Source organism: Tamandua tetradactyla, chromosome 2, assembly GCF_023851605.1.
Source record: "Tamandua tetradactyla isolate mTamTet1 chromosome 2, mTamTet1.pri, whole genome shotgun sequence".
NCBI lineage: Eukaryota > Metazoa > Chordata > Mammalia > Pilosa > Myrmecophagidae > Tamandua > Tamandua tetradactyla.
Genome location: NC_135328.1, coordinates 27,801,662 through 27,818,043, shown reverse-complemented (window position 1 = coordinate 27,818,043; position 16,382 = coordinate 27,801,662). Strand labels below are relative to the sequence as shown.

At 39.8% G+C, this 16,382-nt stretch overlaps 1 protein-coding gene across 2 annotated transcripts in view; it reads left to right on the top strand.

The window, feature by feature from the left end:
* Positions 1-16,382, top strand: part of ELP1 (elongator acetyltransferase complex subunit 1) — a 75,972-nt gene that overhangs the window by 14,666 nt on the left and 44,924 nt on the right. For both annotated transcript variants that reach the window (XM_077141326.1, XM_077141334.1), the window contains 9 exons: positions 1,480-1,561; positions 2,258-2,338; positions 4,533-4,618; positions 5,506-5,602; positions 6,903-6,993; positions 8,053-8,176; positions 10,841-10,934; positions 11,445-11,675; positions 15,886-16,056. In XM_077141326.1, the coding sequence (XP_076997441.1) occupies positions 1,480-1,561; positions 2,258-2,338; positions 4,533-4,618; positions 5,506-5,602; positions 6,903-6,993; positions 8,053-8,176; positions 10,841-10,934; positions 11,445-11,675; positions 15,886-16,056 (1,057 nt within the window). The remainder of the gene's footprint in view (positions 1-1,479; positions 1,562-2,257; positions 2,339-4,532; positions 4,619-5,505; positions 5,603-6,902; positions 6,994-8,052; positions 8,177-10,840; positions 10,935-11,444; positions 11,676-15,885; positions 16,057-16,382) is intronic.

Here is a 16,382-nt window from a genome sequence, read left to right as displayed (position 1 = left end):
AGCCACAAAAACCTCTGTTTCTTTTCTTTTTTCTTTTTCCGTTAGCCCAGTGAGCGAACTCCGCTTTGACAGGTTCACCTGAGCTGGGGGCCTATTTTTAGTAGTCAGAATTTGTTAATTAATACCACAATTGGTATTTGGTTGGACTCAGCCCCTGCTGCCATTAAAGTCTCTTTCCTTTCCCCTCTGGGAAGCAGTCTGTGGGGGAGGGGTGCTGGCCGCGACCGCGGCTTGGGGAACTCATGGTTCTGGGGAGGCTCGCAGCTGGTCCAGACCGGGGTACGCTGTGTGTCCGATCACTGATGTGGCTTCCGGAGCTGTTCTGTACTGTTTCTGGTTATTTAGTAGTTGTTCTGGAGGACAAACTAAAACATGCACATTGCTAAACCGCCATCTTGGCCACACCCCTAAGATTACATTTTATTTACTCGTCTCTACAACCTTTTAAAGGGGTTGTTGTTTCCCCATTCTTCAGAAGAAGAAATCAAGGCCAAGGTCGCAAAGTTAACAAGTGGGCTTTGAGCCTTGGTGGGCTGTATCTGGCACCTTCATCTCTTCTTCTTTTTTTTTTTTATTGTAGTAATACAGATAACACACTATTTGCCATTTTAGCTATTGGATCTTTGCTCTTAATCATTCTATTATAGTGCAATAATAATCTTTAGCTCTCAGTTTATGATCAGAAATATTGAACCTTCAGGTACAATTAAATTATATTTCTCTTATTTAAAAGGTATGCTTTTCCTTTCAAAACAGTTTGTAGGATTTTTTTCTAAATATTCCGTGTTTTTTTTTCCACCGAGTGGGGCCAATGCAGGTACTTTATGGCTTCCCAGTGTATGCAGACAGAGGCCCTGTATCTTGTCATGCCTTATAAGCCCACTCACTGTCTGTTCCCAGATTCTTTTATCAGGGGGGTGGCAGCTGATTTCTGACTTCTCTTTTTATGCGTTTGTGTCCCAGTACTGTGCTTTTCCTCCTGGTGTCTCCTTTCCTGGGCATATTCTCACCCTGTGAGGCACTTCTGGAGTCTCCTGGGCCATTTTTCATTTCCTTCTCTGAGCTCTCACTTTCTTTCCCACAGGCCCCGGTTCAAGCCCTCATTCCATTGTAGAGTCAGCATTTTACCTTGTTCATGAGACAACTCTGGGAGGAGTGGGGTGGCCGTCGCCATTTCAATTTCCTTTGCTAGCATCAGGTCTAGTCTCCTAACACCTGTTACTGAATAAATGTTTATTGAATTTTGGGGGATGCACGGGTAATTCAGTGGTTAGAATACCTGCCTGCCTTCCATGCAGGAGACCCAAGATCGATTCCTGGACCATGCACCCCCCCAAAAAAAAAAATATATATATATTTATTGTATAAATTCATGGGTGTGTGTTTTGTTTTTACTTGTTTTGGTTGAGATCATTGTGAAGGTTTACTCCAATGCTGGTATTTTGAAACCTCCATTTTCATGTTTCTCTGTTGTCTCAGCTGGAATGTGTTGGGAGTGTAGCCAGTGGAATCTCTGTCATGAGTTGGAGTCCTGACCAGGATCTGGTGCTTCTTGCCACAGGTAAGCTTATCATGGTGCCTCACTTTTATAAAACATTGTTCCTAATGTCTTACCTCCTTAAGTTTTAAGGTGCTTTAGGATTAAAAAATTTTCTTTGAACAGTGATGCCAGCATTATAATCTGGAGGGAATGTGTTCTTACTTTGTTTTATCTCAGGTATATTGTTAGAAAAAGTAGTTTCATGTAATTTTTCAGTCTTTGGGAATGGAAAACAAACTCACAAAATCTGGGGAGGCTACTAAGTCCACTGGTGCAAATAAAAATCTCAACAACAATTATTTTTAACATACTTTAAAAGGAAGAGTTGCTATATAAACAGATTCTAAAAAGCCCCCTCGTGGTTCTGTTTTTTCCTATAAGTCTCCTCATTCCAGATGAGTTTCTGTAAGTCAGCACCACTAATGAAGTATATAGTCAAAGAAACATTTTGGTGATTAGGATTGTTGAAGTTGGTGGAGGAGGGCTTTGTGAACTTTTGTGTTCTACTTTATACCCATAAAGATTTGAGAATAAGGAAAGCTTTTTGATTTTAAATGACTACTGCCTACCATTTTCTTACTATAAACACCTCCACTCCAGCTCTGTAGCTCACTGCCTATTCAGGTGCCTGCCACTCAGTAAATCCTCAGCAGATTCTTATAGAATATCAAACTTGTTACATGGAAATGAAATAATTGTTGTTTATGTTCTGCCAAGGTCAACAGACTCTGATCATGATGACAAAAGACTTTGAACCAATTATGGAACAGCAAATCCACCAGGATGATTTTGGTGAAAGTGAGTATAGCTTTGCTGAAAACATTTTGTGAACTTAGTTTTGATCCTTTTCTTGCACACGAATAACTGTGTCATGGCCCAAAAGATTATGAAGCTTAAACCTAGACATTTATTAAAGCTCTAATAGCCCCTCCCAAGTCTGAAAGGGCATATATCTGGTACCTCACCAGGTCTCAGGGCTGTCTTTCTTCGTCAGTAACCTGGAAAATAGAAACCTATGGATAGATGTTGTGCAAAGTCTAGGAAGGGCTTAGTCTGGGAGTGCCTGTGCAAGGATTGTACAAGCTAGAATAAGGAGAGCATTTCTAGAAACAGTTTTTTTGGAAGGTGGGAGAGACAGACAAGGGAGGTAGAAGACTGGATCAATCTTGATGCTACTGATTATATCTGAATCTTCAAATTGCTTGCTAAGGTCTGTCTAAAGTCATTTGGGCATTGACGATGTCAGAGAGTTGAAGGGAGAGGAAGAGGAGATACATATTGAATGTAAGAAGCTCTGGCCAACTTGAAAGCACCAAGTATTTAGCCTAACTGCGGAGAGGGCCAACCTCTCCAGGTGGATAGGGAATACAAGTGGCTGAAGTGCAGGAGAGGCCAGAGCTGTGAATTGAGAGTCATTCCCATATAGGAAATCCCCACACTCTTGGGTATAGACAAATTTACCCAAAGAGCAGGAAGTGCTAGAAAATTGTAGGATCCAGTTTGGAACCCAGGGGCATCCAGCTGTCAGCACAATCAGAGGAGGAGTAACCAGCCTGCCTTGGAATGGGAAAGTCCCCTGGGCCTGCTATACCTCCCAACCCCTTCTTATGTCCTAAAGAGCCTAAAATAGTAAATCCAGGGAAAGGGAGTCCAAGTAGGAATATTTGTCAGCACGAAAAAATCATTCTATGTAGTGGTGAAATTATTATCTTCCTCTAACCCATGAATCAGCAGACCTTTTCTCTTTTTTTTTTCACATGGGCAGGCACGGGAATCGAACTCGGGTCCTCTGGCGTGGCAGGCAAGCATTCTTGCCTGCTTAGCCACCGTGGCCCGCCCCAACAGACCTTTCCTGAAAAGGGAAGATACAAACTTTTTGGCTTTGAAGATTATACAATCTCTATCGCAACTATTCAACTCCACTGTTGTAGTGTGAAAGCATTATAGACCACATATAAAAGAATGGACATGGCCATGTTCCAATGAAAGTTTATTTGTAGAATCAGATGTGGACCATAATTTTTCAATCCCTGCTCTGACTCCATCATTTATTGTCTGATCTCATTTGGAAAGTTCTCTCACTTCACTCCCTGAAAGTTTACAAACTTTCTACAGAAACTTGCAAATAGAAGCCTGGGAATGGTTGGTGTACCAGGGCACTGCTATTCGTAAACAGCAGCAGGGTGTACTTTAAGAAACTATAGTACTTGGATGTGCCCAGGCACAACAGAACATTATGCTGAGCCATAACTTACAGAAGTTCAGCCTCATCAGAATTAGAATTGGTAGCAGGAGAGAAGTGTTGGTTTCTGGATACTATCCATGCTTTCTGTGCTATCTGCATAGTACCTCTTGTAGGTGGATTCCAGGTGCTACCTCCAGGAACAGAAGGGCTGAACTGTTTCAACAAGTTTCATATTTTTTTGAAGAAGTATTATGATTTAGAAAGAATCCCAGCCTGGAAGGCAGAAGCCTGTGTTCTGATTTGGGCTCTGCCACTAGGTGGTCTCAGTCTCCAAGTCTAAGTAAGGAGCTGGATTTCATGTTTTACAAGTCCCTTCCATCAGCAGCAGGGAAGGGGAATACATTTTGTTGATTGAAAGTTTATAATCAAAATGTTATTCCCAGCTCTGTCCTGAGTTTTATGTTTTCTTATCCTTGGACATGTCTTATAAAATTCCTAATGTTTCATTCTACTTACTTGTAAACAAGGATAAGATTGCTGATCTGTGCTGTCATGAAGGAGCTTAGAATAAAAAAGACGGCAAGTAATCACTTCTCAAAATAAGGGCATTTCAAATTCTTCAAAAATCACTGCTACTTATAGAACACTGGTTTGTCAAGTATTAACTGCTGGTGGTGTATTGAGAGATCTTAGATGGCCCAAGTAATTGTCACTGACTATTTAATAAAAAATAGTAATCAAACTTTTTATTTCATTTCAATTAGCTTATTCGTTGTTCTACATGTTCTCTAATCTGTTGTTCTCTAGGCAAATTTATCACTGTTGGGTGGGGTAAAAAAGAGACACAGTTCCATGGATCAGAAGGAAGACCAGCAGCTTTTCAGGTGCACATGGTAAGGTTGGTCTGATGGATAAACAGCTGTGGTTGGAACAAATGAAAATTTTACCATGCACTAGGAAATCTTAGGTGTCCTATTACAGGCCCATAATGGATAGATTTCTGCTTTAGTGAAACTGTAGCTATTTATTTATTACGTTCAGGAAATGAGTCACCTTAGAAGTGTGTTTCTCCTTTATTGCCAAGTTGCTTTGCGATTTTTTTTTCCAATGTAGAGAACCAATATGCATCTCCCAGTTTAAAAAAGAAACCATTACAGATAGAAATGAAGCCGCTTTGTGTGCCCTTTCCTGATTTCTTCTGCTCCCCAGATGGAGTCCCTGTCCTGCATTCACTGTTCATCGTTTATATGCATAATTTATACTTTTCTTACATATGCATATTAAATATTTATTGCTTGCTGCTGCCTCCATCATCTCTATGGCTCTGTCCTATTCATCTTTTTCTCATCTTATTCACTATTCTGTGTACTTTTGTGAAGTTTTCACAATAATTAAATAAATAAAACTCTTCCCTGTTTTATTTAGACAAACAAATCATTTTTTTCCATTTCATAGTTACCCAATGGGGCCTTCAGGTTATTATTTATAGTCTAGGTCTGCAGCTATTTCCCTAAATGTGTGTGGAGGGCGCTTTTGTTTTTAATGCCCAAAGAAGAATTTTTAATTTGTTTGTAAGTTCTTTTCTCTTTTCTTGATGATTTGTGGGTCTAAGAGCCCTCTACGAAGTGTTCCTGAGGATGCTGTGAAGCTGTTTTGTCTGGTTTTCTAGGTTGCTGAAACCTTATATAAAAGATTTGATGTTTAATGTTAATAGTTTGAGAGCTATTTGACCCAGGGCCACATAAGGCCCAGTAACCTTTGTGTTTCTTCCTCTCTTCAGCACGAGTCTGCTTTACCCTGGGATGACCATAGACCTCAAGTTACCTGGCGTGGTGACGGACAGTTCTTTGCTGTGAGTGTTGTTTGCCCAGAGACAGGTATGGAAATAAATTGCATTAAAAAACTTAAAAACAAAATCTTAGTAAGTTCAGAAAAGTTCTTAATTTTGCTTTAAGTGGAATTTTCTCTAATTTTACCAAGGTAAAGATAGGCCGCTGTGGATGTTCAATGAGTTTAGGGTTCAGAATTAGAAGAGTTCTTTGAGGCCATCTGATCCAGCCTCCCTTGCTATGGGTGCATTCTTTTTAGCACACCCTAATCTGTCTCAACAGCCCTGCAGATAAACAGCCTGTGAGTAATGTTTAGAAAACAATTCCTTTATGTAAGCCAAAATAAAATCTCTTCCCATTTACTTCTGCCCCTATCATCTGGATCCTCTAAGAATAAAAGACTGCCTCTTTCCTATATGATACAAGCATTTGAACTCTCCTTTAAGTATTTCTTCTCTGCTATCCATCCATCTCTCCATCCATCCATCTATGCATCCATCCCTTCATCAATCCAGCAAGTATTTAGCGTGTTTGCATTATATGCATAGCATGAGGTGGGTTTCCAATATGTGGGCAGTCCCACATGTTAGTCCCCGGAACTGTTCTAGTTGCAAATGCCTCATTAAATGTGATGATTAATTTTCTTTCTTTCTTTTTTTTTTTAGAGCAAGTAGGTAAGAAATTTATTAAGTATACATGCAGAGAAAGGAGCATGCAGGCACTCTCACAAGTAAAGAAAGATGGAGTGTGAGAGGCAATAGGCACTGTGGGCCTTTTACTTTCATAGATGAGTTTCATGTATTCTTTCTCAGAGAGTTCTTACCCCTTAATCTTAAGGAGTGCTGAGGGATGAAGGTCTGTCTTCTGTACCTGCTTCTGACTTGTCAAGGGACGTAGGCCTTGCTTGATGGGGCACAGAACTTTCTGGCTATCTCATTTAAATTAAGAGGGGAGGAGTCTAGAAGGGCCATTGGAACAGCTGAAAATTTTCCTGTCAGCATTGGTTTGGTATAAAAGGCTTCTAGTCAGTCCATACTTGCCAGAGTTTTTAACCAGAGTTTGGCTATACTGTAAGAAAGAATTCAGAGGCACAGCACAGATAGAGCAAGCAGGTAGAAAGCTTATTAGATACACATGTAAGAGGACATGCTGGTAGTCTTGCAAAGACAGAGGTGAAAGAGGTAAGAGGCTGGGATAATTAATTTTCAGTTTTTAAAAAGATTACTCTAACTTGCTTTGTAAAACTATTGCAACTTTCAGGTATAAGGAAGGTATTTGAAAAGTTTCTGACTTCACAAAGTTGATTGTAGCATTTCACTTTATTTTTTTAACCCCATCTGCTGCACAGGGGCTCGGAAGGTCAGAGTATGGAGCCGAGAGTTTGCTTTACAGTCAACCAGTGAACCTGTGGCAGGATTGGGACCCGCTCTGGCTTGGAAGTGAGTGGGAGAAGAAACCTGGGAACTTCTCCCTAAGAGAATTTGTGGTTCCCTGGGTGGGGGTGGAGGTTCCAAATGAATGAAGATATTTGTGTAACACTAAAAAATATTTGCTTTTCCTCATTTGGCTATAGCCTAACTCTTTCTTATTTCTCTACTTTTCTGCAGTTTGAATTTAAACTGGTTAGTTGATGCTGGGCTTCTTCACGGTCTTGTTAACTCAAGGCCCACACATTTTGCGTTCCTCATTCTTAAAAAAGTATGCTTACAGACAGAGCCTAGATGAAGCCACGGTGTAAAACAGAAAATGGTGCTAAAAGCTAAGAGAAGTCCTGGGCTGCAAGGCTTAGCAGGTCAAATAGAGCTTTTGTGACAATTAGAAAAAGGAGTGCCTTCCTTTTTGCAGAAAATCCTACACTAGGGGCTACATGCAGGTTGGGTTTGGGCCCCGTTCACCCCCTGGGCCCAGTACCCCTGTGCAGTACACAGCCTACCTGTCATATGCACTGCCCTGGTTCTAGATAGAAGAAATCTCTTTTCTCTCAGTAGCATCTGTTAAATATAAGTCTTCTAAGTTTCTAGGTTTCAAGCATCTTGTTTCCCACTGGTACTTGAATGAAAGTTGGACAGTAGAGCACACAGAGAAATGTATTTGCATTTAAAGTCTAGAGACAAATCTTTAAATATACCTGTTTGAGCATGGAATGCTTGCTGAAATCATATAGATGAAGGAAAATTTGGTTACATTCTTATAGGAGAGTGTACTTGGAGTAGTTTAATGATTTACTGGTTTAAAGAGAAAGTCACCCAAGTACAATCTTAGTCTCCAAGGCTTTGTGGACAAATGGCAATGGAGCTTTTGTGCAAGTAAAAAAAAAAACGACATTCTGTCCTCTGGGCAAAGGCAGTCCTGCACTAGGGTGCTGTTTGCTGAGGGGTACATGGAATTTAAAGTTTCCTTGGATGAAGTTTATTTTTGCTTAAAAAAATAATTTCTCTGAATTTCATCTTGGGCTAAGCCAGGTGAGATTTGGAATGTTCTAACACTTTTTCTTTAAGACCCTCAGGTAGTTTGATTGCATCTACACAAGACAAACCCAATCAGCAGGATGTTGTGTTTTTTGAGAAAAATGGACTTCTTCATGGACACTTTACACTGCCTTTCGTCAAAGATGAAGTTAAGGTAAGTACCTGAGTTGTTATGTCTTCAAATTTAGAGAGTATTCCATGGTTATTGGGGAGGTTTATATTTGATAGGTGTGTGTAAATAGAAACTCCAGAGCAGAGAGTAGTAAAAATGGTGGCGCCTTATAGCTGAATTTTTTTTTAATAAAAGCAAAATTGTTTTTCCAAGAGAGATTTTGCAAAGAGGAAATGACATTTTTTCTCCAATCCTAGATAAAATATACTATGTTATTTATTTCAATGTTTTGCTGCTAGTAGTTGCAAGGTAAGAGATATCAGGAAAATTGTGATCACATGTAAACATTCAAAAAACCTTACCTGTATTCCAATAAGCTATTCTAGTCTGCCTTTGGTTGTAATTGAGGTTAGGTGTTCTCACCTGTTTCCCTATCAGGCACATGTCCTAGTTTATCAGGACTGCTATGACAGATACCGTATACTGGATTGGCTCAAACAAGAAATTACTGGCTAACAGTTGGAGGATGGAAGTCCAAAATCAAGGTATCTGCAGGCTGTTCCTCCTCGGGATTCTCCAGTGTCCTGGTCGTGGCTGGAGGGGCTCCACCTCCACTCCCTCCCATGGCAGTCCTTCTCCTTCAGTCTCCTATTTCCATGACCAAAATTCCTTTGCTTACAAAGACTAGTCATACTGGAATAAAGCCCACCCTGATTGAAATTGGCTTTCTTTAAATAGGATCTTCAAAGGTCCTATGTACAAATAGTCCACACCTGTAGGACCAGGCATTAGGACTAGAACATGTATTTATGCAACTTGGACACCTAGTCTACCACAGCATGTTTCACTAGTGTTGTTCTAGAAGTCATCCCCAGCTCTGTCTGGTGCTGCTTGTAGACTCCATAGACTTGATCACTTGCTCAATTTGTAAGTTTCTTAGTACTTTCTAGAGCATATTTTGTTTAGGGATTCTTAGATCATGTCTAGCCCTTTTTCTCTGCAGTTACCCTGCCCCCCCTCCACCCTTTTTTGGGGGAGGGTGGTGGCGGGACATAGTCCAGGAATCAAACCTGGGCTTCTACATGGCAGATAAGCGTTCTACCACTGAACCACCCATGCACCAACTCCTCCTTCCAGCCCCTTTTTTTAAAAAATAATTTTATTGAGAAACCTATACATACATACAGTCCATCCATAATATACAATCAGTGGCTCAGTGTCATCACATAGTTGTGCCTCTGTCACCATGATCGTATTTAGAACATGTGCATCACTCCAGAAAAAGAAAAGGAAAACTTCATACCCCCCATACCTTTTAACCCCTCCCTTTCATTGACCACTGGTATTTCAATCTACCCTATTTTTTTTTACCTTTATTCCCCCCTATTATTTATTTTTTATCCTTACTTTTTTACTCATCTGTCTATACCCTGCATGAAAGGAGCATCAGACACAAGATTTTCACAATGACGTAGTCACATTATTAAAGCTATATAGTTATACAGTTGCCTTTAAGAATCAAGGCTATTGAAGCATAGTTCATCCACTCCAATACAACGTAAACTAAGAAGGATTATCTATATAATGCATAAGAATAACCTCCAGGATAACCTCTCGGCTCTGTTTGAAATCTCTCAGTCACTGACACCTTATTTCTCTCTTCCCCCTTTTGGTCAGGGAGACTTTCTCAGTCCAGTGATGCTGGGTCCCGGCTCATCCCAGGAGTCCTGTCCCACTTTGCTAGGAAGATTTACACCCCTGGAAGTCATGTCCCACATAGTGGGGAGGGCAGTGAATTTACTTGCTGAGCTGGTTTTAGAGAGAGAGAGGCCCCATCTGAGTCTCTGGGGGTAGCTCTTAGACATAATTATGAGTAGGCTTAGCTTTGCAGGATGTGTTTCATAGGGGCGAACCCCAAGATTGAGGGCTCAGCCTATTGAATTAGTTGTCCCCACTGCTTGTGAGAATATCAGAAATTTGTCAGTTGAGTTTAATATTTCCTCATTTCTCTCCAGTCTCCCAAGGGAACTTCACAAATACTACCCCCTGACCTACACACAAACATGGAGGATTTTTGTGTTAATTTTAGGAATCATATTTTAATATCCATTTTTTTTTTTTTTTTTTTTTTAAAGGAAAGACAGAGAAGGAAGGAAGGATAGAAGGAAGGAAGGAAGGAAGAAAGGGAAACATTTTTAAACATTTTCTTGTTTTTATTGTATTCTGTTTCTCCGTTTTTGTTACATGGGCTGGGGCCGGGAATCGAACCGAGGTCCTCCGGCATAGCAGGCAAGCACTTTGCCCGCTGAGCCACCGCGGCCCGCCCTAATATCCATTTTTAACAGTTAACTTTTTTTTAACAAAACCACAATGCCATTGTCACACCATACAAAATTAATAATATTCCTTATTATTATCTAATACCCAATCCATATTCAAATTTCCTTATCTAAAAAATGTCACCTTGCATTTGGTTTTAGGTCTCGTTAGTCCTTTTAATCTATAAACATGGATTTTTTAAGCTGTCCATATAATCGCATATTTCACAGATTTGTTTAATGACTATGGATTAGTGATTCACAACTAGAGATCAGCTCAGCTAGTAGGATTATTTGATTTATGAGAGCCAAGAATTAAGCTGTCATAAAAGATTCTGAAGTAAATACAAAGTTAAAGGACAACAACAGTTCTTTTCTTGTCTACTAGGTGAATAACCTGGCCTGGAATGCAGATTCCACTGTGCTTGCAGTTTGGCTTGAAGACCTTCCGAGGGAAGAAAATTCTACTCTGAGAGCGTATGGTGAGATGGCTCTAATATCCTAGCGTCATATCTCATAAAATGCAGTTGAATAAATTAGGGCATGGGGTTGCCTTCATCCCTCTTACTTAGTCCCTTAGTGGAATCAAAGAAAGCTGAATAGGGCTGAATGGAGATGGCAGAATGTTTTGAGTTTGTTTATTTTTAGATTTCAGACATTAATACTATCTCTTCCTGGATGTTATTGCTACAGAACAACCAAAAAAATAAAAATAAAAAAAAACCCCACCAAAACACTGTTTTGTCCTAGTAGTTTTTCTTTTTCATTTTCATAAGTTTTGAAGTTAGTGGGGAAAACAAACATTTTCTTCTCATCTCCTTGATTCTTGACATTTTTCCCCCATGGAAAACTGCTTTTTACCAAGTATTATTGTTATACTGTTGTTTTACTGAAGAGACTAAGTGAGAAGGGAGGATTGCTGCCATCCCTTCCAGCCAGTGGCATGCTGGTCCACCGGCCTCTGACAGGCTTCCTTTAATTTTCCCTTGCAGTTCAGCTCTGGACTGTTGGAAACTATCACTGGTATCTCAAGCAGAGTTTGTACTTCAGCACCAGTGGAAAGAGCAAGATAGTGTCTCTGATGTGGGACCCAGTGACCCCATACCGGCTGCATGTTCTCTGTCAAGGCTGGCAATACCTCTGCTATGACTGGTACTGGACTACTGACCGGAGTTCGGGAGAGAATTCAAGTGACTTGGCAAATGTAGCAGTCATTGATGGACGTAAGTTGCTAGGAAGCGAGACCTCTCATCCAGGAGCCTGCCAGGGCTCGTGAGGCCAGGGTCTGCAGATGTGGTCATTTGATCCAGGACTATGGGGAGTATTTATTTGTTTGGGTTGTTTGGTTTGTTTTTTTTTTCCCCAGACTTTATTGTAATAACATAAAGAATTTCCCATCTTAACCACTTTCCAGTAGTGTTAATTACACTTTCAAGTAGTAGTAATTACAAATTTGCTACCATCAACAGGATCCATTACCCTGACTTTTTCTGTACCTCTTAATCAGTAACTCCCTCTTCCCATTTCCCCTTTCCAGCCCCTTGTAACTTCTGATCTGCTATCTGTCTTCATATTTGCTTCTTCTGTGCATTTCATGTAAGTGATACCATACAATATTTGTCTTTTTGTGCCTGACTTATTTTGCTATTGTGTAATGTCTTCAAAGTTCATCCATATTGTAGAATGTATCAGAACTTCATTGCTTTTTATAGCTGAATAATATCCCATTGTATTTAAGTCTGTACACCCCATTTTATTTATCCATTCATCTGTTGATGGATACTTGAGTTGCTTCTACCTTTTGGCTGTTGTGAATACTGTCGTTCTGAACATCAGCGTGCAAATATCTGATCAGGTTCCTTCTTTCAGTTTATTTGCATGGATAATAGATACCAAGGAACAAGAATTGGGATTGCCAGGTTTTATGGAAATTTTGTTTTCACCATTCTGAGGATTCGCCAAACTGATTTCCACACTAGGTGCACAATTTTACAATGCTACTACCAATATATAAGGATCTGGCGGGCCGCGGTGGCTCAGCGGGCAAAGTGCTTGCCTGCTATGCCGGAGGACCTCGGTTCGATTCCCGGCCCCAGCCCATGTAACAAAAACGGAGAAACTGAATACAATAAAACAAGAAAATGTTTAAAAATGTTTCCCTTTCTTCCTTCCTTCCTTCCTTCCTTCTATCCTTCCTTCCTTCTCTCTGTCTTTCCTTTAAAAAAAAAAAAAAAAAAAAAAAAAAAAAATATATATAAGGATCCCTATTTTCTGCATCCTGGCCAACACTAATTCCTTTATTTCTTTCTTAATAATACCTATCCTGATGAATATGAATACTATTTGTTGTGTTTTTTTAATATTTTTAATTAGAGAAGCTGTAGATTTACAGAATACTCATGTAAAAAATATAGTGTTCCCATTTACCCTCTTCCCTCCCCCCGATTAACACTTTTATTAGTGTAGTACATCTGTTATAATTCATGAAAAAACATTTTGATAATTACACTATTAATTATAGCACATTGTTTACAGTAGGGTTCACTGTGTTGTACAGCCTTATATTTTATCTTTTAAATTTTATTCTGGGAACATGTGTACTACCTAAAAATTCCCCTTTTAACCACATTCACATATATAATTCAGTGCTATTAATTACACTTAAAATGTTGTACTACCATCACCACCATCCATTTCCAAAACGTTACAGTCAACCCAAATGAAGATTCTGTACAAATTAAGCATTAACTTCCCATTCTCTACTCCCATTCCAGCCCCTGGTAATCTATATTCTAGATTCTAACTCTTTACTTACTGTAATTATTTCATATCAGTGAGATAATACAATACTTGCCCTTTTGTGTCTAGCTTATTTCACTCTTGATGTCTCTAAGATTCAAACATATTGTCACATGAACCAAAACTTCATTCCTTTTTAATGCTGAATAATTTTGTCCATTATATGTGTATACCACATTTTATTTATCCATTGGTTGATGGACACTTGGGTTGCTTCTTCCTTTTGGTAATTATAAGTAATACCTCTATGAATATCGGTGTTCAAATATTTGTTCAGGCCCCTGCTATCAGTTCTTTTGAGTATATACCTAATAGCAGGATTGCCAGGTCATATGGTAAATCTGTCCTTAGCTTTCTAAAGAATCACCAAAGTGTTTTCCACAGTGGCTACACCATTTTACATTCCCACCAGCAATGAATGAGTGTTCCTATTTCTCTAGTCCTCTCCAAAACTTTTACATTTTCTGTTTTTTTCTGGTACCAACCATTAAATGAGTGTGAAATTGTATCTCACTGTAATTTTTTTTTGTGCTTCCTCATTCTCATTGTGTTTTTAATTTGCATTTCTCTAATAGCCAGTGATGTTGAGTATCTTCATGTGCATTTTAGCCATTTATAGTATCCTCTTTGGAGAAATAGTCATTTAAGTCTTGCCCTGGATATTTGGTATAATTTTTAAGATTGCTCTTTTTCTGCAGTTGTATCATCTCCAGGAGAAAGCTTCCTTTCCTCTGTTCCTTCTCTAGAAATCTTAATCTACTCTGTTTTATGCAGAATTTTCTCCTCAGCTCCTGTAATTTTAAAAAACTTCTGTCTGAACCTCAGTGCCTCCTTTCCCTTACATTTTTCAGTTCTGAGACCCATCCTTTCTTAGAGCAGTTCAGTCCTCCTCCCCTCCACCCCTTTTTTTTTCTGTGAGGCTTTTCTGCCTCTGGTTTCTTCCCCATTAGAGTGACCTGTCCCAGGGATCCAGATGCTGTCAGTATAGAAAGGTAGATCAATCCAGAGAGGTCTGTTTTGCATTTGGGTGGTCCATCGAACAGAAACCGGATTGAGTACCTTTTGCCAACAGTTCTGCTGCTGTCTCTCTCTTTTTTCCCCTATGGGGGCCCTTGTGTACATGGCAGTCCTCAGGGGCTTGTGTTCCACCCTGGGTCGGTACTGGCTTGGGTACCTGTGCCTGGATGTGAGTGGTTGCTGTGAGTGGCTTCACAGTGTACATCCATGGCAGGAGGGACTAGGCCCTGCTGGCTCTGTACAGCTCCCAGGCTGCACAGGACCTAGTGAGTAAGAGCGTCCAGACTGGCAGCACTGGAATAATATCTCCTATCTAATCTTGGAGATTACTTTACTTTTTCTTTGATTCAGCATTTGTGGAGGCCTTCTCCATTTTCCCTCCAGAGTTCCAAGCAAGTGAAATTTGTCCTTTTATTAGTTGATTCTTAGGGGAAAGTTTTCCAGGGTATCTTGTGTCACCATGTTGATGACATCACCTCTCATTGTGTTTTTAATTTGCATTTCTCTGATGACCATTAATGTCGAGCATCTTTTCATGTGCTGATCAGCCATTTGTAGATCTTCTTTAGAGAAATGTCTGTTCGAGTCCTTTGCCTATTTTTGAATTGGGTTATTTGTCTTTTTGGTTTTGAGTTACAGTGTTTGGTCTGCTTTTACTATTATTATTTTTTGGTTTTCATTAAATGGAAGTACATTTAGGTGGTGCATACACTCTCCTAAGAACCACAGTCATCCCCCAGTACCCCGATTCTCTGCTATACTGTATCTGTGGCCTTCACACATTTACTGGTTTGGTCCTTGAAGACATTTAGGGTGCTGGCCCCTGGCATAGAAGAATGTAGCAGCAGTCTTGGGGGACTAGGCATATGGGCTTTGCTTTTTGCCCTGATGCAGATTTACATTGGCCCTGGCACCACTCCACTTAGGTTTTTTGCTGAAATAATGTTTACTAATAATATACCTCTCCAATATGATCAGTTTGAGTTACGAATGTCTGTTTAGTGAGGAGATTGGGTTGTTGTTTCATAATTCAGTTGGGGTATTTGGGGGGATGGATTAATGGGGAGAGAAGTAGTCAGTTTACTTTTTGCTGAAAACATGATATAATGCTTGTTTCTAAGATTTTAATGTGAGCTAGTGTGTTAGTACATTTTCTATGTAGCAGTCCTAACACTGGATTTAGAATCATATGCTCTTTACAGAGAATTTAACCAGATTTTCCATATTCCAAATCCAGACACAGGAAAGTGCTTTAAGGATTTTGAAGGTCTTGACCCCCTTGGTGTACTCTTACTTGGTTGTGAGCTCGGGTTTAAAGTAGGAGCTCTGCCTTCTTGACATTCTTTCCTTGGTTGCTGACACCTGAGACCTCCACGCCTGGCATGGAGGTGGCAATAGCTGGATATATCAGTTAGAGCCCCGGCACTTACTCTTCCCCCCACACCTTTTTTTTTTTTTTAAGCTTATTCATGAAAAACACACTGAAAATTAGAACTGCAGTATATTTTCTAGCTCCTTTATAGCACTAGTGATTCAGTGCTGTTCAGATAGATACCTTATTTTACAAATTGAATATCCACATATGTAATCCCCCTTGTATTTCTCTTTCACGTGCAGACATGGTACTGGTGACAGTCTTCCGGCAGACTGTGATTCCGCCTCCCATGTACACCTACCGACTTCTGCTCCCGCACCCTGTGAATCAGGCTGTGTTCTCTGCACACCCTGAAAAGAGCAACGACCTCGCTCTCCTGGATGCCAGTGACCAGATTTCTATTTACAAATGTGGTATGTTCAAAAGCTGTTGTCAAGATGTTCTGAATCAAGTCCCTCTTACTCCTACACAAGTTAGCTATAGTTTGGAATTGCCTTAGTTCTAGGGTTTCTAATAAATTTGAAGTTATAATTGATTTCCTTGTCATTGTGATATTTAATTGACTTGCAGGCTTTTTTCCTTTTTATCCTCTTCTGGCTTTTAAGAGTAATTCTTCCTGCTTTATTCAACTTGAGGAGTCAGTTATTTAAAAATAATATTCAGCCCTGCAAATAGCATAGTATCTGATTACATCTCTAATATGTTATACAATTTTCATTGTCTTTGCACCTCTTTTCAG